This window comes from Schistocerca gregaria, chromosome 7, assembly GCF_023897955.1.
Source record: "Schistocerca gregaria isolate iqSchGreg1 chromosome 7, iqSchGreg1.2, whole genome shotgun sequence".
Lineage (NCBI taxonomy): Eukaryota > Metazoa > Arthropoda > Insecta > Orthoptera > Acrididae > Schistocerca > Schistocerca gregaria.
In genome coordinates, this window is record NC_064926.1 from 223,752,469 (window position 1) to 223,779,671 (window position 27,203).

Consider the following 27,203-nt stretch of genomic DNA (forward strand, 5'->3'; position numbering starts at 1 on the left):
AACTCCGTATGCCACGGCAAACTGGCTGACACTGACGGCGGTGGTGCACAAATGCTGCGCAGCTAGCGCCATTGGACGGCCAACACCGCGGTTCCTGGTGTGTCTGCTGTGCCGTGCGTGTGATCATTGCTTGTACAGCCCTCTCGCAGTGTTCGGAGCAAGTATGGTGGGTCTGACACACCGGTGTCAATGTGTTCTTTTTTCCATTTCCAGGAGTGTAGATTTTGTTGTGATGAATTTAGTTGAGCACCATACTGGAAGATTAAGGATAGATTATATATATTTATGCGCTTTTCTTTTTATCGAATTCAGCGTCTGCACCGTCTAAATAAGAATCTATTCCTCAAAGCCGGCCTGTGTGACCGAGCGGTTCTAGGCGCTTCAATCTGAAACCGCGTGACCGCCTCGGGCATGGATGTGTGTGATGTCCTTAGGTTAGTTAGGTTTAAGTAGTTCTAAGTTCTAGGGGACTGATGACCTCAGAAGTTAAGTTCCATAGTGCTCAGAGCCATTTGAACCATTTTTGCAACCATGATTGTTGTGATTTACAGCAGGTGGCAGAACATCGATGATTCACGTGGGCAATAATCATCCAGTATAGATCCAACGCTCATAATCATTTAGTATTGTAATTCTAGGTTGTGAATAAGGTGTGTTATGCATGTTTTTATGCATGCACAAACGATTCAGTACACAGCAATCAGGAACTATGTATCTGCTCGAATATCTTCATACACGTGTTGCTGTTAATGAAGACAAGACTCATAATCTGCACTGTCGCCATAGTCTTTTTTATTACAAAGGGACCCCATTGGTATAATAAAGTTACAGGACATACGTTAACACTTCAGGATGCATTCCCCCAACCACAGCTAGTCGGATAGTTCCAGAAGAGCTCGTCAAGTAGGGACATATTCTACCTGCAACCCCGCCACTAGCAGCCGGCTATCCACGACTCTGTCTCTCATCAACAGCCTTTCCGACTCATGGAGATTCCCACGTAGTCGCCGAGCAGTTCATATCATGGCTCCAAGGAGTTCATGTAAGTCTCTTTTTGCCTATAATTATTCACTTAACAGCAATTCTGTGTGTTCATTCATCTGCATACATATTTAGTTTGAAAGACGGTGATTGGGAATCTCCTATTTTCTTTGTTTCACGCTATCCATAGATGAAGAGGAGGCAAATGTTGAGGGGGATATTTTAATGTGGGAAGGATACACGATATCAACCGAGGACACAGTGGTATTTAACTGAGGTATATGATCAAGTTATTGTTGCAACTTCAGTTAGCTGATGTAATTTCGAATAGATAATGCTCAGTTCTGTGATTTCTTTTCCCGCTGCTATCCGCAGGGGACTTTCCTCAGGTGATAAAGGTCAGTGAGATAGATGGAAGCCAGCAGGTGTGCGTACCCCATTGTCTTTATCACTAAACTGTGCGTCTCTCTCTCTCTGTGTGTGTGTTTGTGTGTGTGTGTGTGTGTTGTGTGAGTGTGAGTGCGTGGGACGTGTGTATGTGAGGACGTCGTCTAGGGTGAAATGGATGACCACCTCGACGCGATCCAGTGGGAGGAGGAGGAAAAGGAGGAAGAGATAGAGGTGAAGTCGGTGAGTTGAAAATGGTTCATATGGCTCTGAGCACTATGGGACTTAAGAGCTGAGGTCATCAGTCCCCTAGAACGTAGAACTACTTAAACCTAACTAACCTAAGGACATCACACACATCCATGCCAGAGGCAGGATTTGAACCTGCGACCGTAGCGGTCGTGCGATTCCACACTGTAGCGCCTAGAATCGCTCGGCCACAGCGGCCGGCTAAATGTGAGTACATAACCGTATTTAACACCGTTGAATTTAATCTCACACGCATTCTGTGACGATGAAAATACAACTCATCATGCAGATGAGCTGCGTGTTAATTTCTCTGTGTACATTTTTTTTTATTTAGGCTGTATACTGACAGTTGCTCGGATAGTAGGAGCGCCAAACGTCATTGTGCCCACTATTTTATTCCCTGCCTGGAATTTCTCTGCAGCTCGTCCTTATAAACTCCCCATAGCTTTATTTGATTCTTGATCTTTGAGTGTGTGACTATTCATTCACTGATATTGAGAAGTTTCTGGAGGATCGATAATTTAATGAAGGGTTATTATAGGTGAGCTCATTCTCAATTACACAGCAGATAAGTTAGGAAGTCAACCCCGTGCATAAGGATGAGGTGTGATCTGAATTCTAAATGCAGTGAGGCTGTGTAACCTAGTGAATGATTTCTTACGTTAAGCTGATGTTTGCTATACATGGTTTTCTGTCACAAACATCAGAAGTCAATGTTCTAACCGAGACGTCGGGGTGAGGTATTCCCTAAGCGTCCTTGTCGCATAGTAAATAGCACTACCCAGACAACTTAAGTTTTATGAATTACCATATATAGAAACAAATTTCCGTTTCGATATTGTTTCATGAGCGTCAACTGCATAATTCATATTTCAGTTTGTAACGTAGTCCTGGATGCATTGTGAATAAGCAAATGTCATTCTGTTTTCATGAGGTAAACTGAACAGAGTAAAAAATTGCACTTCAGTTTACTCGTTTTTAGCCGCAGGGGGGAATCTGTGATAATAGATTAGAAAGATTGCTATTATTTTCGAGAAACTGTTCCGGTAATCAATGTTACTATTGTCATATCCCGACAGACAAGTTATTGCATATTTCGTAAAATAGGAGTAACCTGTCTGTCAAGATCTGACGATAGTAACACTGATTACCGAAACCGGGTATCAAGAATAGAGCTTATTATTAGCGACCTTGGCAAATAGGTTTATCTTCTCTAACCCAGAAACGACACATAGGTGTCATTGCTCTTCGTCTCGTTGTGTATTTTTTTTCAGTTGCCTTCTGCACTATACTGTAACAGTTGTTTCTATGTGTGATCGAAGTTTCGTCGAACGATGTTGCTTGCCAGTGACACATCATGCGAAAGTCACTTTCATTTTTAAGTTTTGCGCACCAGTGAACATAACAATCAATATCTTTTCATCACCGCAATTACAATACGAAAATAATAATACACCTATATATTAATACAATCGAATGGTCGTTTTCCTGCGTTGTAATTGTTGTTCTGAGATAAATGGAACATTGGCAGACTGACTACAACAGGTGTACTTTGGTGCATTTTATTTACCTCGAAGTGCATGGTGTAGAGCTGACATTGGAAGGGTGGCGGTAATTTATGCACAGCCTTGTGCCACCTCTCAACAGACGTTAAAGTAGCTCACTTCAGCCATAATAGTCAAGTGCTCCTCATGCTGTACAGCATAGAAATTTCACCTCACTCCCCTGACGTTCTGGTAAGTTCTCTTTGGCCATGTTCATAAATCTCATTGGTCAACTCAGATGGGTCATTTCACCAGTCGAATTATTTCGCAAACAATGTTTGTTGTCATTTAATAACGCCCTACTTCCCTCTGTACAAGGCGCATACATCCGCGAAGTAATTGCCTCTCCGAAAACATTCCAGTGTTATCTTCAAGTACGTTTCGCCTCTGCCCAATTTACAAACTTAGTTTTCCACTGTCCACCGTTTTTCAGCGCTGTTCGATCAGCTTTTATTGAGCAAAACTCTGCGCCCGACCGACAACACGCAGTGGTCGCACATCTGCACAGACCTTTAAGGGCGTTTTAGGAGCAGGGAGTAGCAATGGGAGGGATGTATTCGATTTATAGCAGAACTTCCTGTATAGTGAGTACCAGCTAATTAGTATTTTAAGCGGTTTATGTCACCCGTGAATTAAGCTGTTGACAAAGATCTTGGCAAAGAACATCATATAGTGATTATTGGAGGTGCCGTTAACAGTTTAGACTGTTACCTCAACTACGCTATTGAGAACGGCATCACGCACAACGCTGGAAAGCTCCTCACATTAAAGTGAAGCATGTGTCACTCTTTGAGCGACACGACAAGCACTGGATGAAGCGTCTAAATTCAGTTTCAGGAGTCGCTCAACAAAATGGAGCGATCACATATTGCCGTTATTATTGTTTCACATAATAAATGGCGTGGGCTGCGTCCGGAAACAGGTTACTTGCTCAATTAATTTTCAGATTCATTCTGTGTAACCAGTAAATTATCTGTGATTCCCAGTATTTTCACTAGGTCGTTTTAGGATTAAGTTTTCTGATAGCGAGAGCTGCGGAATAATAATAGGCACAGATGCAATAAACAGTGGAGAATCAAAACACGACGGCTTGGATCATAAGAACTTTGCTAAATAAGAAAGACTGAATTCTCTTATCTCCAAAATAGGTAGAAAATTATGTAGATACATTTCTATATACGTAATACTTATAACACAGCATCGTTACTTGGAAACTAGACATTTTCTCTTAGATGGATTAAAGTTAGTACCAAATTACTGTATGTGTAATACAAGGAAAGGCGGAGTAACAAAATAAGCAAAAAGTCGATCAAAGTCCCACACCAACGATCTAAATGAGGACTACATTCAACAGATTTTTAAAAGCAGCACTTCAACAATAGACTTGCAAACACGCAAGACAGTGGTTCTGAAACATGATTAAGCCGTAGAGAAGGCCCTAGTAACACGTAGTAGAAAGAAATGAGACTTCGCTGTACGTTGAGATTTCAATATTGATTTCCCCTCAGGTAGTTGTGACTGAAGACTCCTGGAAATACTGATGTCCATCTTTGCCTTGAGTTCCACAATGATACTCGTACCAATACTAGAGGGAAATAATGACGTACCAATTGATATTTCTAAATACAACTGCATTTCATGAAATATTTGTGATCCCCAACACAAATAATTTATCTGACCATGATGGTTAAGTGGTAGCAACAGAGCATCTTCATGAACCAGTTTTAGATAGGAATACACAGTTTTTCAGAATCGCAAATGCTGACTCTGTTCAGAGAGAAGTTATGACATGAGCAATGGGAAATACAATCTGCTCTTGAATATATTCTTACAGCTCTGTAAACACACTTTTCCATTACCATAGGTCAGGAACAGTTACAGTGGAAACTGACGCCCAGAGGAGAGAGCTTTGATTAATGCAGAGCTGTAATCTTCTAGCCGTAATCTGGAATTAAAGGAGCACTGCAAGCAGTACTGCAAAGCATGTCACAAAAAAGCGAAAATAACATACTATGCACAAAATATCAAAATTCCAAAACAAAGGCAGTTTTCAATGTTATTAGGGATGAAACAAACAAATTGGGTAAGACAAATTATTTTCTGCTCCTGTTAACAGCAGCAGTGAGATTTACGATGTTAAATTCTCTACCAAATCCAAGTAATTTTTCGTAACAGTAGCTGAAATCAGGGATGAAAAATGGACTGTCGATAGCATATCCACCAGACTTACGTAGAAAGGCAAGTTTGCGAAGTAAAATGTCGATTCAAAATTTTACTTGGCAAAGGTTAGTTGGTTTGAGATTGGGCACAGCCCGAAACCGGTCACCGGTTAAAATATTTCCATTTTACTTCCAACTCTGGCTGTCTATTTTTGCATCACTCTCTAAAATGAGTTACTGACCCACAAAACCCAGCACGAAGGAGTTATGATTATGTCGGTCTGTAATGGTATTGCTACAGTAGTATAGTTTCACTCAGTACTTCCTTACGGCACAAATCTCTTGGGTAATGCAGTTAAGGTCAAAAAAGTATTCATTCTACAGAAACACTCGGTAGGAATATTGTGCAAATTTGATAAGCGAACATTTTGCAGAACCCTCTTCATGGGCACAGCGATCCTCATGAGTACATACGAACGTATAGTCCATGATGGTATTTATAAACAATAACAAGAGATAATTTAAGATGAACTGTACAATTCGCAACCACAGTACTAGAATTAAAAATAATTTTCGTATAGACTATGTATCCCAAACTAGAATTCAGTTCGGAGTTTTATATTCTGGTGCAAAATACATTACCAGGTTACCGACAGAAATCAGACAAGAAACTAAAAATTCCCAGATAACCAGAAAGAAAGTAGACAAATACCTCATGAGCCACACCTTCTGCTGTTTATATTACATGACCTAATGTACGTAAATTATGTTTAACTCTACCATTCATAAAAAAAAGGTATTGAAGTTACCAGTGTATAGACAGCTGATAGTGGTCTGTGTTAAGTTAGTTAAATGCTTTGTTTGAAGTGTGAGGTAGAAACAGCAGCTGAGCACTAGAAGAGCAGCAGCACTGACTTGTTTCAAGGAAGAAGTTAATGCTGTTAATATACATAAACAAGTGTAAAGCTTTTGAGAAGTATTTCCCATAGTTATCAGTACTGGTGAATTGGTATTACAGTCCGATTAAAATTATTTGATAGTTGCTACTTCAGGTGTTGGAGCTGGTTTCCTTGCAATCAGAGCGCCCAATGTCACGCCTTAACCGGTCGCCGTTGCCATACTGACACAACAGATCAGTTCACCTTGACCGGCTTTCTTTCTTGTTGTGTTTGGATCCCAAATCCTGGATCTGGCCTTTTAATTTCATATTTCATCACACACCAAACACAAACACAAACACTTACACATACACACACACACACACACACACACACACACACACACACACACACACAAAACGATTCTAATGATATAGCCTATACGTGTTTCATATACAGCACTATCTAAACGCTACTATCCTTATACACTAGTCACGACTCAGTGTCACATATCCAGCTACTATATTCACAGAGATCGTCTTACATTACAGGAGTTGTGCACGACTTGACGTGAAACTGAATTTTTTAGGGATACAATTCATCGCTGCTACTGGATACCTGAGTTATAAATGTAACCGTATTACGCAGGGTAGTGTCGTATTAGTGCAGTGGTTAGCGCATAAACCTGTCTGTAGCAGGTACTAGGTTCATATCTCATGAAATGAAATAAATTTTTTATTTGTAAATCTTATCATAAGACTTCCACTATTATTCAGATAATCCATTTAAACGTATTTTTATTTAATTTCTAATGCTATGCCACGTCATTTTCATTATTGCATTGACTTTTTTTTATTTGCTCTTGGTTTTCTTCCTATCATTCTTTTTTGTTTGGAATCTGCCTGCATCGTCTGTAACCTACACCCAAGTCTCAACCAGGACTACGCATCGGTTGGTTAACCAGCATCTCGTGTAGCCAATGTAAGGATAGTTCCAGGTAACACATGAAAAATAGCGAGAAATTAAAGTTTGTTTTTGGCATTGAAACTGAAATTTTTCTGTCTTGAGTTTGCTTGTAGAGGTTAGCTTTAATCTCTGTGAACAAAGAGACCATGATTTTAGTTCTCCCACTGATTGCTGTTTGCCGTTTTCTCGGATACACTGCACATCATGAGACAGTGGTTAAGTTAAGATATGAATTTAAATTCAGGGCTGCAAAACGCGTCGTCTGCTGCAGCTCAGTCATTGGTCCTTTAAGTTAGCATCTCGCGTTTCCGTCATACCTCACTGCGGTCGCTTCCAGAGTTGCTCCACGTTGCACTTTAACAGCATTTGTGACGTGACCCGCCGTGTTTGTGTGTCGCCTATAACCGAGGGCAAGTGACAGACATCAACCATCAAGAATTTTTAATCGGACTACCGTCAAAATTTATTGTTAGTATACTTCACATAGATAGCCACAGCATAGCGTCTGCCTGTTTCTGTATAATTTAACTCGTCACGTAATCCTCAACTCTCTGTCCTTCATGATGGGCTTAAAGGAATACGACGTGTAAATGAATTAATTAATCAGTCGAGATGTGACTCCCTCTTTGGGTCTTTGGTTCCATGTCCAGCCGTCTAAGTGTCCCCTGGGTCGACGCATTACTGTTTGAATGCTTCTGATACCAGCGGGTGAAAGCCCAGGTGGATGTTTTGGAGGATTGTAGAGATGAATGTTATAGCACCCTTAGTGGTGGATGGAGGGTGTAACCAATAGCTGGCTTTGATGTTCCTTACCGCCTTTGCAGAAAAGTTAAATCACGAGTGCAATCATGTGTTTTGTAGGCTGTGTACTACGTAGTTGTCGGCGACGTGTGATTTTGAGAGCTGTAATGAGTACTTACTTGAATATCATTCAGTTAGTTGTTCTTCTCCTTGCATGCAACTAGCACTAAGGAATGTTTATGCGTATGTATGAAGGCAGCGTTGTACTGTGTTTGGTTCAAGAGGCGATGTGATGCAGCTGTTTGTGTCTGTACAGAAAACGAAAAATGATATAGTGTGCAAACATTTTAGAGTCGGAAGACAGAATACAATGGAACAGAAAAAGAACTTCCGGCACCCGCAAAGTGCAGCGTCTTCTTATCAAGAACAGTGTGCCCTAGTCGGCGTATTCTGCTGTTTTATAACAGACACCCAATGTCTCATTATGACCGAGTGTAGTGTATTTACGAAACACTGCAGATATGTTTTATTTCCATGAAACTAAAACTCACATGGGCTCCGCGGTATTTGATGAGTTCCTTTATTCTGTCGACGATGTAAAAGTTGCCGTCAGCATCGTAGTGGCCCACGTCTCCAGTATGGATCCAGCCCTCCTCGTCTGCGAAGTCTTTGATGACAGGCCACCCTTTGAAGCATAGCTCACCATCGACTCCTGGTCCAAGACATTTTCCGGTCTCCAAGTCCAACACCTGCAAACAGAGCAGTCACTTACAAATGTCAGTGACGCACAAAGCTTGCCGTATACGTTGTAAAAGCGAGAAGAACTGTATTGAAACAACGTCACCTAAAAGAGTGATTTTTATTGTGAAAAGTGACAGGCTCTAATACAACTCGTACATTAACGAAATTTGCATAAATAAAAATTAAAAGCAAGTGTTTTGCTAAATGAAAAATGGGTAATAAGGACAGAAGGAAGCGAGGAACGAAGGAAGGAAGATTAGACTCCGTAAACTTCCCCCGTTTAGAAATTGATGATATTCATTCGGGTCTCCAGCATACAATTATAATCACAGCTCTGGACGCACAGGAGAACAGCACCAAACACAACACTGACATAGTACACTGATGATGATGAGCAAACACAGGATCTGCCAGGGACATGGAGATGAGGAGATCAGGGAGAAGGGAAGAAGGGAGGGAGGGGTGGAGAGAGGGGAGATGGGTGGGGGAGCATTGAAGAGGGCAAGGGAGGGAAGAACGTCGGAGGGACAGAGTTGATGGGGTATAGGGACTCAAAGGCGGAAAGGAGGAAAATCCGCCCTGGGAGAAGGAGGAGAGAGAGAAAGGGGGGCCCTGGGGAGGGGAGGAAACAAGGCCAGGTTACAGTTGGAAGGAAGGGTAGATATCATGGCAAAATTCAACATCTGGGATGGGAAGATGCTGGAAATTGCCCTGATGAAGGAGATGGAATGTGTGTGGAGGTGGAGAGAGGGTGGGATTCAGCAATAGAGTGGCAACGGAAGGAGGAAACTGGGGGGGGGGGGGATAAATCCTGCAGACAGTGGAAGGATACGGAGATGTTGGAGGGAAAAGAGGAGCTGGGGGAAGGGGTTGAGGTCACACAGGAGTCGTGTAGGGGAAGGAAGTCAGATACGAAAGGCAAGGCGGAACAGATGATGTTCATGGATTTTTTTTGGGGGGGGGGGGGGAGATCCAGGAAATGCAGGCATAACAGAGGATATGACGGATGAGGGATTTGTAGGTGTGGAGGACGGTGGAAGGATGCAATCCCCATGTCCAGCCAGACAGGAGTTTCAGGAGGCAGAGGTGGGAATAGGCTTTCTGCTGGAGGGTCAGAAGGTGAGGGGTCCAGGTGAAGTGATGGTCAAGGGTGAGGCCAAGGTATCTCAGGGTGAGGGTGAGCTGGATGGTATGACTATAAATGGTGAGGTTGAAATGAAGGAACTACTGGTTACACAAAGTGGTGAACTGGTGGAGGTGTGTTTGGAGAGTGCATTGGGCCCGTTGAAGAGCAGGATAGAGAGTCAGGAAGGCGGTGTCATCAGCATATTGGAGAAGGTGGACAGGTGGGGGTTGCTTGGGCATATCAGTGGTGTACAGGAGAGAGAGGAGAGGGGAGAGGACGGAGCCCTGGGGGACACCAGCAGTGGGGTAAAAGATACGGGAGTGGGTGTTGTGGAGGGTGACATAAGAAGGACTGTGTGCGAGGAAGGAAGCGAACAGACAGACAAAATTGATAGGCAGGGCGTTGGTTTGGAGTTTAAAGTGGAGACTGGGATGCCATATGCGGTCATAGGCATTTTGGAGGTCGAGGGAAACAAAAATGGCAGAGCGAGGGGAGTTAAGTTGGAAGGAGAGAAGGTGGACAAGGTTAAGGAGTTGGTCTTCGGCGGAGAAGGAGGTTCGGAAGCCATACTGGGTAAGGGGGAGGAGATGGTGTGCAGTAAGGTGCTGATGAATACGACAAGAGTGAAATCAAACATGCCATGGCGGAGTCTTTATACATCACCCGTAGGTCCACCTCGCGTGCTCAAACGTAACTGCCCTCTAGCGCAAGGCACAATAGCGAACCGTTGATGAAAACTCGCGGAACTTTAAATCGATATCGGACACTATTGACAGCTTTTCATGCCCAAAACAAAGACCGCTGTTTTTTAATGTCAAACAAATCAGAGTTCCAACTCTTACATACCCGTTATATCGTTTGTAATATTGTCAGATAGCCGGATTTCAATGGCTTCCTTCACTACAAGATCCCAATACCGCGACGCAGGGGCCACCACTTGCGTCTCATCATACAACACTTTATGTCCTTCAGTAAGACAATGTTCCACAACCGTAGACTTTCCTGGCTGAAATGAACGTTTTGACAATATTAAAGTACGCTCCAATCTTTATGTAGACTGCGATTTGAATTGAATGCATTATATGTGCGTAAGCCCGGGATTCCCTGATCTGAAAGGCATGCCGCACAGGTGCCAGATTTCATTTGGAAAGAACCCTCCCAGAGCGGCCGAATTCACGCTTGCAGTTGAGAAAGACTCGTGATGTCTGCAACCAACTCACAAATGTATGTTACTGTGTATATAATGGTTTTGTCCTAACACTTATAATGTTTGTGTTAATTGGCCTGCTGACAAGTCGAAACGAAAGTTGCAGAGAAATGTTAATCTTTTATGAAAGGATCATTGCGAAAGTATTTTGAGAAATATTTAAATAAGACGAGGTTCTGGGATGAGCCAGTGACACACATTGACGTCCTACGCGTTCGGAAAGCTATAAATTACCGCTAAAAATTCGGGAAAAGCTAGTACAAGAGCCCGAAAGTAATTTGGAGTATTGTCTGTCATTCTGTCTTGGACTCTATTGACTTAGTTAATGAAGATGCAAGGAAGAGCCACACCAACCAGAATAACTTCCGTAGCAGTGGTAGCAACCAGCCTGCACACCGCCAGCCGCAGTACGGCTTCAACAATGTAGCGTGCGCGGCTGAGTCACGACCGGCTTTTGTCGATTCCGCCGCAGCAGCGCATATACCAGGCCTTAATTCGGAAGGCAATTTTAGTAATAACTATAACCAAAATTTTAACCCAGGGTATAAAAGGAAAAGTAAAAATGGTGACAGAAACTACTCTAGCTACTCAGGTAACCGGAAACGAAATTGGACTGGAACGATAACAGGAAAAAGTGGGATAACGCTTACAGTAATATTCAGTCTCAATTTAGCAACAACAACATGGCTGACCCATGAAATGTGCAGTGGCAGTACCCTATCAGTCCCAAGCTCAAAACTGCATTACGCCTATAAAGTCGGGACAGAATCATGATCGGAATGCTCAACAGAGGAACAACACGTCGGGAGTGAATATTATAGTAGTGGCAAACGAAACACCTACAAACAGTAATAATGGAGCGTTAAACTAAACGTGGCCTCATTATGCTCCTCAATGTTGACTGTGGATAGTCGTGGGGGTGATCCAGGATAAGACAGGTAATGATCTCTACTACAGAACAAGCTCAACGGCGCAAGAAACATTTTGACAAACAGCTACATGGCGTTACCAGATTTGTGGTTAGAGAAAATTATTACTTAAGAGCCATGTAAAATCTTCTCGGTTAGCCAAGAAAAACGCTAAGTGTTAAATAAGGTATACTGGTCCATACATTATTGTACATATTCCACATGACGGATGTTATTTACTTGCGTATGCTTACAATGATAAAATCAAAGGACTCTATGCACACAGAGACTTGAGGAAATTCTACCATGTTTAAATATCACACTTTACATCTATCTATGCACACGAGTGAAATAAATTAACCTATAGTAAAAAGAAAGAGTACGTTTAGAGTAATGTAAATGTATTTTAAGCAGAGCATTTCACACATCTGTTTATATTTGTTAGTGACTGTGGACACAATACACAAGAAAGCTAGGTATGATTAGCAGTGTTAGCACAGGGTGTACTTGCAAGGTTTGACTGAATAGTTTATGATCACAGTTGATACGTGGGACTTAACACAAAATTCAAAAACTAATAACAGGCAGTAGGAGACGGCTAATAGATGCCGCCAATTCGTCACGCTCCATTTGTTGCTGTTCGTCTCACGGCGACCCTACGAGCAGTCTAAACATTCATCGTGGTGTCTGTTTGTTCTATATCGTGTCTCCCTACCACTTTCGCGCAACGACGCTCTGAGCGTGTTTTTTAGGGAATTAACTAGTTTGAACCTGGGACCTGTTTCTGGTAAGGACACGCCAGACCACACATGACATGTAGAATTCAGAAGAGTTCAGTGAGACTAGCGATGATATAACCAAATACTAAATGATCTCAGAGTCAGCTCCACTGCACTCCCTGTAAAAGAAGCTTAATACTAACTAAATTTAGTGGAAAGGGTTCAAGGCTTTCCTATTTTTAGTTAGCTGGTAAAATAACGTCGAAAAAGCAGTTAAGTTTTCCATTGGAAATTTTATTCTACTCATAAAACATCGTTTATAAATTGCACTATTGATAAAAGGAAATGTTTTAATACAGGATGGTAAAAACCAACTGCGTTCAACAAAAATGTGAACGAATATTCCCTAAATGGGTTTCCAAGTTCTACAATCGATCGAAGGATGACCTATGCCATATCACATCTATAATCTAGGTTTAAATTAAGTTTCACAAAAGAGAAAACTATCAAAATGGTCTACAGTGACCCTCAATTATCTTTAATTACTTATCTAAATTGTCGTAAATTACAGTGGCTAATGTGGCTTCTCAATAACTATATAACAGAAAAATTATCGCGTTTCAGATTTTTACTTCATGTGGCAAATGTGAACACCATGAGTTTTAATTAACGATCGACACTAGTATTACGCAAAAAGGGGGTGTAACAGATGAGACTTCTGCAGTTCTGAGTGAAGCCTTATGCGCTCACAAATGCGGCATCGCGTGCGTTCATTACCTTGTCGGTGTTTAAAGAGCGTCAGGGCGGCAGCGTCCGGCGCAGCACCCATCCAGCTCGCCGTCTAGGAACCAACTCTCCTCTAACTTCTCCTTACTACAATTTACCGAAGTTGGTTTAAAAAAACTATCTGGCTATGTTTTCATCTGACCAGTCAGGGTCTCAATGTTAACCTTAAGCTCTGCCTACAAAAATTCTGTCTATCCAATGAGAAACGTTATACTTTTCGTGGTGGGGCAATGTTTTTTAAAGTTTGCAACGTAACAGAGACGCTAAAAAGTCTCACGCTAAAACCTGCAGCTGGTGTGGTCCTTTTAGCGTTATCGTGAGATCTATACTGTTCTTCTGGAGGGCTCTATCTTTTAACATGGGATTGTCCTAATGTAACAGACACGCGAAAAAGTCTCACGCTAAAACTTGCGGGTGGTAGTGGCCCTTTTTGTGTTATCGTGAGATCTATACTGCTTTTCTGGAGGGCTCTAGCTTTTAACATGGGCTGGGGGCTGTCCTTGACGTACCTGAGACGCGAAACAGTCTCACGCTAAAACGTGCGGGTGGTGAGCCCTCGTGGTTAGCTGGAGACGTGGGTGTCCGTCCCTTATCGTAAGGCCTTCTAGCTTAACACGGTTCTGCTCTCGGCTTCGCCCTCGTTTCTCCCCTCGGAACTGCGTCTGCCTCACGGTGGGAAGGTACGACATGCATTTAGGCATTCTTGTGTTAGTCTGTGGTATTCCATTTGCTCACTCGTTACTCGTATTACTTTGGTTAATTTAATGTCACGATTTATTCGGAGCTATGTGACATACTAGTAGATTTGCTTATTATGTCAGGGTTTTCATGTAAGGTGTTGGATTTGCCTGACACCTTACAGCAGCAATGCATGAACAAACGGCGTGATCACATAACAGTGGAAGTTTCACTACTGGATTAATGTTCACTCAACTCCATGTCATGGTTCTGGTAGACAACGAGGTTGTTGCTCTCGCAACTTCAGCCCCTCGATACGGCAATGCCTGCGTGTCGCCAGCGATCCCAGCATGTCCTCACGCTGCCGGACCCCTCTGATGCTGTGATGATGATATGATTTATGGCTGCTAATTAAAGTTTGCTGTGCTATATACCATATGCACGACAAACTAGTCTAAGTAAAGTGCACCTAAAGATAGGACTTATGAGCAAAAACTAGTGTGATCTTACTGACATACAAATAATTTTTCAACTTTATACATGCGTTTGAATGCAAGTACTTTGCTGAGGTATGATTTGTAAACGTTATCTGAGGCAAACTTAAAACCGTCGCTTATAAAATAAAATTAAAAAAAAGAAATACATACAATGTAGGTTACAGTAAACTGACCGGCAGAGACATTAAGTAATGCTGAAACAAACATAATTATTTACAGGCGGCGTTCATCGAGATACTACGAGACTTCAGTCAGCAAAAAGAAGCAACTAAGTTACTATTATGTCACTACGATTTTCGATCTACTTTATAAAATATTGCCAAGACCACTGAGAAGTACACTACTTGACACTGAGTAGCATCAGAGAATTTTAATAATTTGTCTTTTCTTCGGCATGAAAGTGCCAAGAATCTATGCTGACTTTAGAGGAATGCATACACTGATTTTACCTTATGTTTATAATATTTTATCCAATCTGAGTTGAAGATATTTTCTGAAGAAGTAGAGTAAGGAATGACTAAGGTCAAGTTCGACTAAAAACAATTATGCACATACCAGTTATACAATGATGCACACAAGAAAACATGAGCAAACATAGACACAGACTTAGAATGCAGTATAGCGTACAGCAGCCAAGCTTCATTATCAATCTGTTGTTCGTATTACCTAACATTTTAATTTTCTATTTATGTGTGAATTTAAGTATAGTGATTTATTTATTTATGTGTTTTTATTTCTTTCTACTTGTTTTTGATGTGTGTACAATTCGTTATTACAATCTTGGATGACGTAAAAATGAAATCCCCCCCCCCCCCACACACACACACACACACAGTAATTCGCGAGTAGTTAATGAACAGATCTTGCCTCATTTGGAGACAATTTCTATAACACTTTTTGTTCATTCAATTTTTTTTGGTATTGTCTTTGAATGTATAAGTGCACCTGTAGCACGATCCTAAGTTAGGGAAGTGGTGTTGTTCTCGAAAACGTGTTCTCTTATACCCTGTGAGATGTAAGACAGTATCGCGGTCACTAACTGTAGTACTAGAGGAACGTATTTTCTGTGAACACGTTCACCTACCCAATTTGTGAAATGATATATTTAGAGCAATATATACCCTGATAACGTTTTGAAAGAGACTACAGGAGCAAATAACGAACTTGGGCACAAACTACTAAAAACTAGCCAGTGGTCTCATGAGCTGTAGTTGGTTTTTTTTTATTATTGTTTTTATTACGGAGAGAAAATGAACGGGACAGTGAATAGTTACCAAACGACAGTGAGTTATTCAGTGTTAGTGACATGTGCGTTATACGCATAGCATAGGCCAAAGTGAGAATACTTTTTATACCACAAGTCTTCTACTTCGAAATAAAGGAGACTTGGTGAATCGAGGAAGCCTGCCACGGTACGGGTGCTTGTGCAAATTATAGAACAGTGTGCCGTTGGCAAGCTAAATAATAAAGTGCAGTACTTATCTTCGTGCAGTGAACGCAGGAGGTGCGCTGTGGTCCCTTCTCACAGCCAAGATGTACGACGTGTTGAAGCAGGTGCAGTAGTTTCGTAAAGGCTGCGAAAGCAGCACAAAACACATCATAGGGATGTACTGACGGGCACGCGCGGCATCTTTATCAGGCGGTGTGTGCACGGCTACTGACTCCAAGTGGTCCGTAGCGTGCTCCCAGACTATTTGTTGCGTGTGCTGTTACTTGTAACTGACACATTATTGACTGACGGCGTGATGCAGGAGGACAATTTGAATGGGAAGCAAAATCTATGTTCAAATGGACACTCGCCATAGTGCACAGAGATGTAGAGACACGATTTCCTGACCCACTAAGTAAAGTCTTACCACTAAAGCTCATTATTTACGTCCCACGTTAAAAAATAAAAACGACCCCGATGTTCAATGAACAGCACCTATGTTTATATATATGTTAGTGTTAAGTTAGACTAAGTACTAATCTCTGTGAATTTCACTTGGTACATGTTTATCTTGCCCATGATGAGACGACTGTAAAACCCAGAAAGGACGTTGTCAAATAGATCCTGGTATAAAAGGGGGGTGCAGTGGAGAGCATAAGCAACTATAATGAAGAATTTATCCCACTTACTACTCCATATTCCCTTGCTAACCCTACAGCCTGGATCGATACACCAAAATATATGACGTTCTTGTGAAACTCTTATTTCCAGCAAAAATGTATTTGTAGAATCATAGAAAGGACTTGTGAAATATAATTTTATTGTCAACGTGCTATTGAATATGTAATTTGTACGTAGGTATAATGACGCTGCAAACCATCATAAAGAACTGAACTATGGACTTGTATAAAATACAGTGTAGTATCCATGTATTTGATGCAGAGGACGATGTAGTAATTTTTGTGTGTAGCATGTAAGTAAATGCATATTTTGTGTGCCGTAGAGTATACGTTTTGTTCTCATTGCTAAGTGCCAGGGCCGGCACCAGAAATACATAAGCAAAGTGGTGAAGAGAAATCTCTTAAAGAGATAAACTGTGCAACTCAAGTACGTGTGTAAGGGAGTCGAGGACTACCAGTGTCTAAAGTGGTTGGGCTCATTGCCCGAAATTTGACGTTTCTTCGGACAATTCGCCCAAGGGTGTGACGTAAAGGAACTTAAAGATTTTTTTTCTTATTGATAAATAGTTAGATAATTATTCGACTCTCATACCAAAGATTAATGTGAAAAGTATTTAACGCTGATGGACAAAAGAAGCTTAACGCTCTTCGTTTATTAGTTTTAGTATTAGTTACCTTTCGTTGTTCTCCTGTCCTGGTGATACGACGTGTTGTGTAATTTTAAAGTGAAATGGTGCTATACAATGAAAGTAATTCAGGGTCAATATGATTTTCTGACTTACGATACCACGGATCCCAGCTCCTGTAACTCTGGGAGATTATTATTATTTTAATTTTATATGGAGAATTTAGATATAGACGACGATATTCACGACGACGCTGTCCAACAATAGAGGTACGTGAATGTGTTCATCTCTTTCCCTTCGTGGCCGCCAATGTCAGTTTCGATGTATTTGTCGCGACATTCAGAACCTGGAGTCTTTCTTTTCATTTAATTTGTAAGTCCGATAATTTTCCTTCTTAGATGAATAAATGCAATTTAATCACAATTCTTTTTATCCAGGCCACTGGGAATGATAGTACATAGAACGTACGTGCCTCTATCCCGATCGTACGTTAGCATACAACTGTGAACCGACGGAACTATATTTATGACTAATTCCCTTTACGGTATAATTCTTATTTTGAACAGCTCACTCGCGAATGTACGTGCCCTCTTATTTTGTGTAGTCAGTCGGGCGTATTCTATAATAACGTTACGTGTAATGTCCAATGGCTTAGTTTCCACAATTGACCTTTGCCTGTGTCGCAACGGCGCTCCACGCGAAATACTTACTACGTGACCACCGTAACAACTCTCATTTTAAAATTACGACATCGGATGACAAACCATCCAACAATTTAACTTTTCCCTGTGAACATACTTGAAGAAAAGACTTAATATTTTTCTTTAATATATGAGAAACATTGGCATTTAATAATGTGAAATGTATCGAGTGAAAACGACAAAGACAATGACCGCGATTTATTATGTGCGTAGGCAGTTATTAAGAAATGGCAATATATACTCTGTTCAGTTTGATTTGTCTGATGAAAGAGAAGACATTGAACCTTTTCGAGTAGTACCGCTGACCTAGCAAGACGCACTCTATCTACATTCCAATTTAAGATGTTAGTAATATATGTAATAATTGATAATTTATCTAAATCTTCAGAACACAAAACATTACTTGTTACTATTGAAAACATATTTTATTTATAGAAGTTTTCTTTCCTGCAGTTACTAAAAGATTACGGTCGGTACAACTATTTTTGGTAATTACGTCTCTAGTACCCCATATGTTATTGAGATTACTTATTAAGTTTCCGTATGAAAGTATTAAAGTTTCTCAGTCATTATTTTCATTTTCTGAAGAAAATATTGCTGTACTGCGTCATAAATGTCGAGAACACTGTTATTCACGTAGGCGCCATTACAGAGGGACCCGTAGCTAAATATTCTTTATGCAGCTAAAATTAACAAACCATTGTGCTACTAATAAATATACATTCATACGAATGCTCAATTTTCGACCCCTGAGACCAAAAGAGATCATGTTCGTATGTTGTTTTTTACTATGGTGTGCAATAACGTATCTGCACGATAACGTAACTTCCATAAAAGGGAATTAGTACAATCAGTTATTTAGCACACCGAAATGCTTGGTCTATAAATCTGTATTAACATTCTTAGACTTTAAAAGATTATAAGAAGGTCTGTGATAAAAAATTATTAATCATTATCTGTTTAAGAGACAATTTCATTAAACGTATTACAATTAGACTACCCACAGATCATTCGTCCACATTTATACACACGTAGTTTCATATTATGCTTTTATGTGTTCACTCACCTGTACCAAAAGTGTAATATATTTTACAGTCTTGGTACACATCTGAAATGTAACGTCCACTATTTAAAGTGCCGTCAATGCGAACAAGAGGTGACCGAGACGTGTAACCAATGGCACCCCATACCATCACGCCGGGTGATTGTGTGGACTCAGGGATCGAGACGTGGCTGCACGATCCATTACAAATGGTTCAAATGGTTCTGAGCACTATGGGAGTTAACTGCTGAGGTCATCAGTCCCCTAGAACTTAGAACCACTTAAACCTAACTAACCTAAGGCCATCACACACATCCATGCCCAAGGCAGGATTCGAATCTGAGACCGCAGCGGTCGCGCGGTTCCAGACTGTAGCGTCTAGAACCACTCCGGCCGGCGATCCGTTACAGTCATGGGGATAAGATGCCTGTCATCTCTACTGCTAGTGACAGGAGGCTGTTGGGATCCAAAACGGCGTTCCGTATTACCCTCCTGAACCCACCGATTCCATATTCTGCTAACAGTCATTGGGTCTCGACCAACGCGAGCAGCAATGTCGCAATACCATAAACCGCAATCGCGATATGCTACAATCCGACCTTTATCAAAGTCGGAAACAGGATGGTACGCATTTCTCCTCCTTACACGAGGCATCACAACAACGTTTCACCAGGCAACGCCGGTCAACTGCTGTTTGTGTATGAGAAATCGGTTGGAAACTTTACTCATGTCAGAACGTTGTAGGTGTCGCCATCGCCGCCAACCTTGTGTGAATGCTCTGAAAGGGTAATCATTTGCATATCACAGCATCTTCTTCTTGTCTGTTAAATTTCGCATCTGTAGCACGTCATCTTCGTGGTGTAGCAATTTTAATGGCCAGTAGTGTACAAATTGTAAATAGTAACTGCAGTGGTCCATAAATTGCTTCATTACTCGCTTAGAAACAGATAAATGATTTAATTGGCACCACGTCACAGCAGTAACTACATGAGGGCTACTATAGTGCTGTACACAATATTATTATTATTGTTATTATTACAGCGATTAGATATAAATCATTAACAACCTGAAGTCATCCAATTTCTGCCAGCTCAGAAGTAAAGAGTGCAGCAGTGGAGTGATTTACAAACAGTAAGTATAGTGCACACATCTGAAGTTGTTTGATTTAAAATGGGGTTGCAGTGTGCATGTGAAGCAAGTGTCGCAATGGAGAGGAGTAATGCAGGGGAAGTATGTTTTGTAACAAGTGCGTGCCCTCACCGTGGATAGTAAGCTTTCTTTTCTGAGAAGCTGTGGTGAATAGTACATGCGATGCACCACGGATTTCTTAGTACTTCTTTCTAACTCACACACACAAGACCTCCCCCCCCCCCCCCCTCCCACATACACACACATACAAACTAAATATCGTTCATATTTCACCATTTTAAACAGAAATCTGCTCCAAGAAAAGTCTTTTAATGTACTGTATTGTTAAGTGATAAGGTTGGTGGTAATGTGGGGGATCGGTGGGAGGGCAACAGACGGCAGGGGGTAGGGTGGGGGTAGTAGCTGATGTCTGATTGCACTCAGTGATAATTATCTAAGAAACGTTCGGAACCACTGTCATACACCAACCCAGTATGTACACCCCCTATGTTCTGCCCTATATGTCTTGCCATGAATTGTTTCCAGTAACATTTTCTGGTGTCATAGAGCTCTTTTTTTAAAGTTTCCACGGCGTGCCGAGATGCAACGATTTCAGTTGTCTGTCTCTATACTTGTAGGCTCTCTGGTATAATTTTTGTTTTCTCCCACGTTCCTTTTCAGTCTAGTGAGATCGTCTGCCCATGGTGTTGTGAGGAAAACGCAAAGGTGTGAGGGATTATTTCTTGTGAATCCCAAGAAAACAGCAGTCGTCGCCTTACTAGCTAAGAAAACGGTCTTTGCCTTCTTTGGTGCACTTTAACCAAGCTTTTGTCCATTGCTTTGACTGCCGTTGCGACTCAGGTGTTTAATGAAGGATGCACGTTTTACCAGCAGCCATAAATCGGCGCGAAAAGTCTTGCGGGTTGTGATTAAACATCGCCAGATATTGTGTTGAAATGTTGTGCTGTATGCGCTTTTGGTCGACTGTGGACAATCACGGCAACCGCCTCGCACACAGCTTCTTCACAGCCACTTCTCCGTGCAGGATTTTATGCATTCGCGCAGTAGAGACGCCTACAGCCTCTGAAATCTCACGAATTTTTGTTTGGGTATCGCGCACTACCATATCATGGATAATGTTAACAGCTTCCTTTCTGGGGACTTCAATTGGAAGGCCGGAGCGTGCATCGTCTTCGCTGCTCTTTCGACTTTAAAATCATTAATCCGAAAATAATTGGTGTTCAATGAAGACGCAAAGTCCGCGTGAACTTCATCCAATTCTGATTTTTATTTGTGCGGCAGTCCAACCCTTCAAATGAAAAATTTAATAACAGCAGGAAACTCGGTTCTCTCCATTTTCAGGAGAAGTCGACAGAAGTTCTTTATACGATCCTTGGAATAGTCAAGCTTACGAACCAAGAAGGCGCAGAATGAATGTTCCACTCCTTCGGGAAATTGGACTTATCGGACCACCTTCATAAATGAGGGTAAGAAATGAAACAAAATTCACTTACTCTGGAACGAGCCACCAGATACCTCATGCACCCCACACCGAAATAATCAGGGGGTGAATAGATTTTTATGTTGCTGCGCAGCAGTAATACAATATCTTAAATGAACATACCGCCATTTGACTGTATTGTTGTTTTTTTTACGACCCAAGTTTCGGCCTTTTATGTCATTTTCATGTGATTGAATTTATGTCATTAACTTATTTTGCAGAACATCAAGCTCAAAATTGGCGATAATTAAAAAACATATTCTCTCCCCACGAAATGCTAGATGTAAAATCATCTCTTGAAAAAAGGTCAGTGAATAATAATGGGAGCATGTCATATTTAACAAAAACAGATTCACTTTGGAATATACCAACCAACTCCTTTACTTTGGTGTTAATGACATAATAAAAACGAACTCCACTGATGATGGCACAGTGGTGCCGAAACATGCTTGGGTTCTGAGAAAAACGGTATTTTGCATAACTGGCGGACCTCACATCCAACAATTTTATGGATATAAACTCAATCACTTGATAATGCCGTAAAAGGCCGAAACCTTGGTTGTAATTTAAAAACAGACAACAATGCAATCTAATGGCGGTGTGTTCCTCTAAAAATGATCTCAAAGTGTCCCTGAACAACCTCCGAAATTTTGTCGGTGGACTTCTGATACACGCTGTAAGTAACAAGTAAGCTAATGACTGCGCTTTACCTTGGCCTGTAGCCCGGCGTGGGGGCGCCCCACAGAGCCAGGCGGCGGAGGCCCACAGCGGCTGACGAGCAGGTTGCTCAGCACGAAGGTCTCGGTCTGGCCGTACCACTGCGTGAGCGGCCGGCCCGTGCGCGCCTCCACCCACGCATGCCTCTCCGCGCTCAGAGCGGACCCTCCTGTGATGCACACACGCACCTGCTGCACGGCCGACCTCAGCCGGCCCTCCGGACAGTGGCGAGCCAGCGAAATCCACTGGTTCGGCGGCATGAAGATAGCGGTGGCCTGCGAAAACACACTATCACGTCTAGGGACACAACATCGAATGAATATCTGCAGTTCTGTAAGAAAATGAAACGTCTGCAGCCGTCCTTGTTATGATACTTTCGGTGCTTCAGTGCACCATCTTTAGGACTTAGTTGATGCTGAAGGGGTTATCACGGTTCGTATATAGGATGCATGAGTGGCCAACATACACTACTGGTCATTAAAATTGCTACACCACGAAGATAACGTGCTACTGACGCGAAATTTAACCGACAGGAAGAAGATACTGTGATATGCAAATGATTAGCTTTTCAGAGCATTCAAACAAGGTTGTCGCCGGTGCGACACCTACAACGTGCTGACATCAGGAAAGTTTCCAACCGATTTTTCATACGCAAACAGCAGCTGATCGGCGTTGCCTGGTGAAACATTGCTGTGATGCCACGTGTAAGGAGGAGAAATGCGTACCATCACGTTTCCGACTTTGATAAAGGTCGGATTGTAGCCTATCGCGATTGCGGTTTATCGTGACATTGCTGCTCGCGTTGGTCGGGATCCAATGACTGTTAGCAGAATATGGAATCGGTGGCTCCAGGAGGGTAATACGGAACGCCGTGCTAGATCCCAAAGGCCTCGTATCATTAGCAGTCAAGATGACAGGCATCTTATCCGCATGGCTGTAACGGATCGTGCAGCCACGTCTCGATCCCTGAGTCAACAGATGCGGACGTTTGCAAGACAACAACCACCTGCACGAACAGTTCTAAGACGTTTGCAGCAGCATGGACTATCAGCTCGGAGACCACGGCTGCGGTTACCATTGTCGCTGCATCACAGACAGGAGCGCCTGCGATGGTGTACTCAACGACGAACCTGGGTGCAAGAATGGCAAAACGTCGTTTTTTCGTATGAATCCAGGTTCTGTTCACAGCATCATGATGGTCGCATCCTTGTTTGGCGACATCGCGGTGAAGGCACATTGGAAGCGTGTATTCGACATCGCCATACTGCCGTATCACCTGGCGTGATGGTATGGAGTACCATTGGTTACACGTCTCGATCACCTCTTGTTCGCATTGACGGCACTTTGAACAGTGGATGTTACATTTCAGATGTGTTACAACCCGTGGCTCTCCCTTTCACTCGATCCCTGCGAAACCCTACATTTCAGCAGGATAATGCACGACCGTTTGTTGCAGGTCCTGTACGGGCCTTTCTGGATACAGAAAATGTTCGACTGCTGCCCTGGCCAGCACATTCTCCACATCTCTCACCAATTGGAAACGTCTGGTCAATGGTGGCCGAGCAACTGGCTCGTTACAACACACCAGTCACCACTACTCTTGATGAACTGTGGTATCGTGTTGAAGCTGCATGGGCAGCTGTACTTGTACACACCATCCAAGCTCTGTTTGACTGAATGCCCAGGCGTATCAAGGCCGTTATTACGGCCAGAGGTGGTTGTTCTTGGTACTGATTTCTCAGGATCTATGCACCCAAATTGCGTGAAAACGTAATTACATGTCAGTTCTAGTATAATATATTTGTCCAATGAATACCCGTTTATCGTCTGCATTTGTTCTTGGTGTAGCAATTTTAAGGCCCAGTAGTGTAAATGATTTACACAGACTACCTAACACTGTGATGTCCCCTCTCCAACCATAAAACGTCAATTGTCGGCTGTAGGTGTTTCATTTTCTTACAATAGTGAATGCTGTAGTCCCCCAGAAATTCAGTCAAAAAGATGGACTTACAAAAACTATCTACAGGACTCAAAAAAGAAGCATGATGAAAGAAAGTAATAGTATTCATAAAAGAATCGATAACTTTACGTACTGATGCTTATCTTTGAATAAAAGATTACACACGGTAAATCACCTACAACGTGCTCCGCAGATACTGCGGAAAAGGGAAGTGCTGTTTTCAGACAATGGATTGGTAGTCACGGGCACTTATAATTAGCAAACCAACACAGTGTAAAAATACTTAGAAAGCGTATTTTTTGTGCAAACATACACTTTTTAAATGGAATAATGCCTATTGGCTTTGACAAGCTAAAATTAGAGTAAATTAGAATGTGAGTTGTGTTTGCTGAAGGATTCTGGTGTGAGGCGTTTACGAGACAACGTATTTTGAAAAGATTCCACACCGCTACTTGTGCAATACCTGTAGTAGCACGTACTTAAGAACAACAAGTGTGTACTCTTGTTATGTGGATTCCGACTAGTAACGAGAAAATTTACCATCACAGGTTCTGTTCAAAAAGACCACTAGCAGCGGCAATTCACGCTTCCAGTATGATATGGAACGACTGCTGCACACATTTCAGTGGAGACGCCCGAACGGCTGCAGTAACACGCCGTTGCAAATCATTGGGGCAGCTGGTATGTCTTTGGAGATAGCGTCTTCCAGATTTCCCCAAAGGAAAAAGTCTACAGGCGTCAAATCCGACGAATGGGCCGACGGGGGTACAGTTCTTCTGTGTCCAATCTAGCGATCTGGAACCATTCCGGGAAGACATGTGCAGTACTTCGTGCACTATGGGCTGGACAGCCATCATGTTGTTACCACAGGTTCTTCCTAGTATGGAGAGGAACGTGTTCCAGCATCCCTGGAAGATGGTTTGTTAGGAAGTGCGGTACTTGCTTTTCGTCAGCTTTGAGTATCCTGACATTTTCTCCGATCTGTGTGTCGGTTTCAAGATAATCTGCTGCGTACTGCAGGCCGGACTGGCCGAGCGGTTCAAGGCGCTACAGTCTGGAACCGCGCGACCGCTACGGTCGCTGGTTCGAATCCTGCCTCGGGCATGGATGTTTGTGATGTCCTTTGGTTAGTTAGGTTTAAGTAGTTCTACGTTCTAGGCGAATGATGACCTCAGAAGTTAAGTCCCATAGCGCTCGGAGCCATTTGAACCATTTTCCAGCTTACTCCAACAGAAGCTGATAAGAAGCATACATCAACGTAAGAGAAAAAAATCACAACACCAAGAAGGAGTTGTGCGGCATAGGAAAGTTGGTAGGTGTGTTCCTACATCTGAAAGATGTGTGTTCAAATTTCGCATCACTGGCATAAGGGTGCGGCCAGTAGCGCAATTATGAAGGAGCATATCAAGTTTACTTTAAATGCGCGCAGTAGCGGTCTTCAGCGTTAGTTACCATCGCAACTGGACGTGGTGTGTTGACGTTGGTTAAGAATGTCTTTAATGCGACAGGCACCATTACCAACATATTTTTAAGTTCGAACGAGGTCGTGTAATAGTGCTACGAGTAGCTGGATGTTGCTTCTGCAATATTGCAGAAAAGCATGGAAGGAATGTAGCTACTGTACATTACTGCTGGCAGCAGTGCCCGCGAGAATGTACGGTCGTAAGATGGCTCCAGTCGGCCATGTAACGCTACCGAGAGGGAAGGCCATCGTGTTCGGTGTGTAACTCTGGGGCACCATGCTGCACCTCCAGCAGCAATCTGAGCAGCAGTTCCCACCACAGCGACACAATGGACTTTTACAAATGGGCTACTTCAAGGGCAGCTCCGAGCCAAATGCCCTGTAGTGTGCATTCCACTGACCACAAAAACACCGCCATTTGCGACTTCAGTGGTGTGAAGCGAGAGTTCATTGGAGAGCATGGAGGAGGTCTGTTGTATTTTCTGATGAAAACTGGTTCTCCCTCAGTGCCAGCAGTGCCCGTGTGTTGGTTAGAAGGGCGCCAGTTGAGGGCCTGCAATCAACCTGTCTCGGTGCTAAACAGACTAGACCTAAACCTGGAGTTACGGTCTGGGGTGCGAGTTCATATAACAGCGAGATCACTCTCGTGGTTATCCCACGCACACTGACTGCGAAATTATACCTCAGTCTGGTGATTCGAACTGGTGTGCTGTCATTCACGAATAGCATTCCAGGGGGTGTTTTCCAACAGGGTAAGACTTGAAACTTCCTAGCAGATTAAAACTGTGTGCCGGACCGAGAATCGAACTCGGGACCTTTGCCTTTCGCGGGAAAGTGTTCTACCATCTGAGCTATCCAAGTACGACTCACGCCCCGTCCTCACAGCTTTATTTCTACCGGGCTGTGGCTAAGCCATGTCTCCGTAATATCCTTTCTTTCTGGAATGCTAGTTCTGCAAGGTTCGCAGTAGAGATTCTGTAAAATTTGGAAGGTAGGAGATGAGATACTGGCAGAAGTAAATTTGTGAGGACGGGGCGTGAGTCGTACTCGGGTAGCTCAGATGGTAGAATACTTGCCGCGAACGGCAAAGGTCCTGAGTTCGAGTCTCGGTCCGGAACACAGTTTTAATCTGCCAGGAAGTTTCATATCGCTGCAGAGTCAAAATCTCATTCAGGGTAAGACTTGCTCACAAATCGCTATTGTAAGCCAACATCCTCTACAGAAATAGGTTGCCTTTGGTTCTGTATCACCAGATATGTCTCCAACCGAGCACAAATGGGACATCATCGGACAACTCCAGCTTCATGCACAAAAAGCATTAACCGTCCCTGTATTGACAGACCATGTGCAACGGGCAGGGAACTCCACCCCACAAACTGACATCCAGCAT

General features: G+C 42.5%; 1 protein-coding gene across 1 annotated transcript in view; it reads right to left on the bottom strand.

The window, feature by feature from the left end:
- Positions 1 to 27,203, bottom strand: part of LOC126281647 (luciferin 4-monooxygenase-like) — a 99,871-nt gene that overhangs the window by 16,362 nt on the left and 56,306 nt on the right. Inside the window, exons 5-6 of the mRNA XM_049980784.1 lie at positions 22,385 to 22,666; positions 8,457 to 8,654 (exon numbers count right to left, since the gene is read on the bottom strand). Of these exons, the coding sequence (XP_049836741.1) occupies positions 8,457 to 8,654; positions 22,385 to 22,666 (480 nt within the window). The remainder of the gene's footprint in view (positions 1 to 8,456; positions 8,655 to 22,384; positions 22,667 to 27,203) is intronic.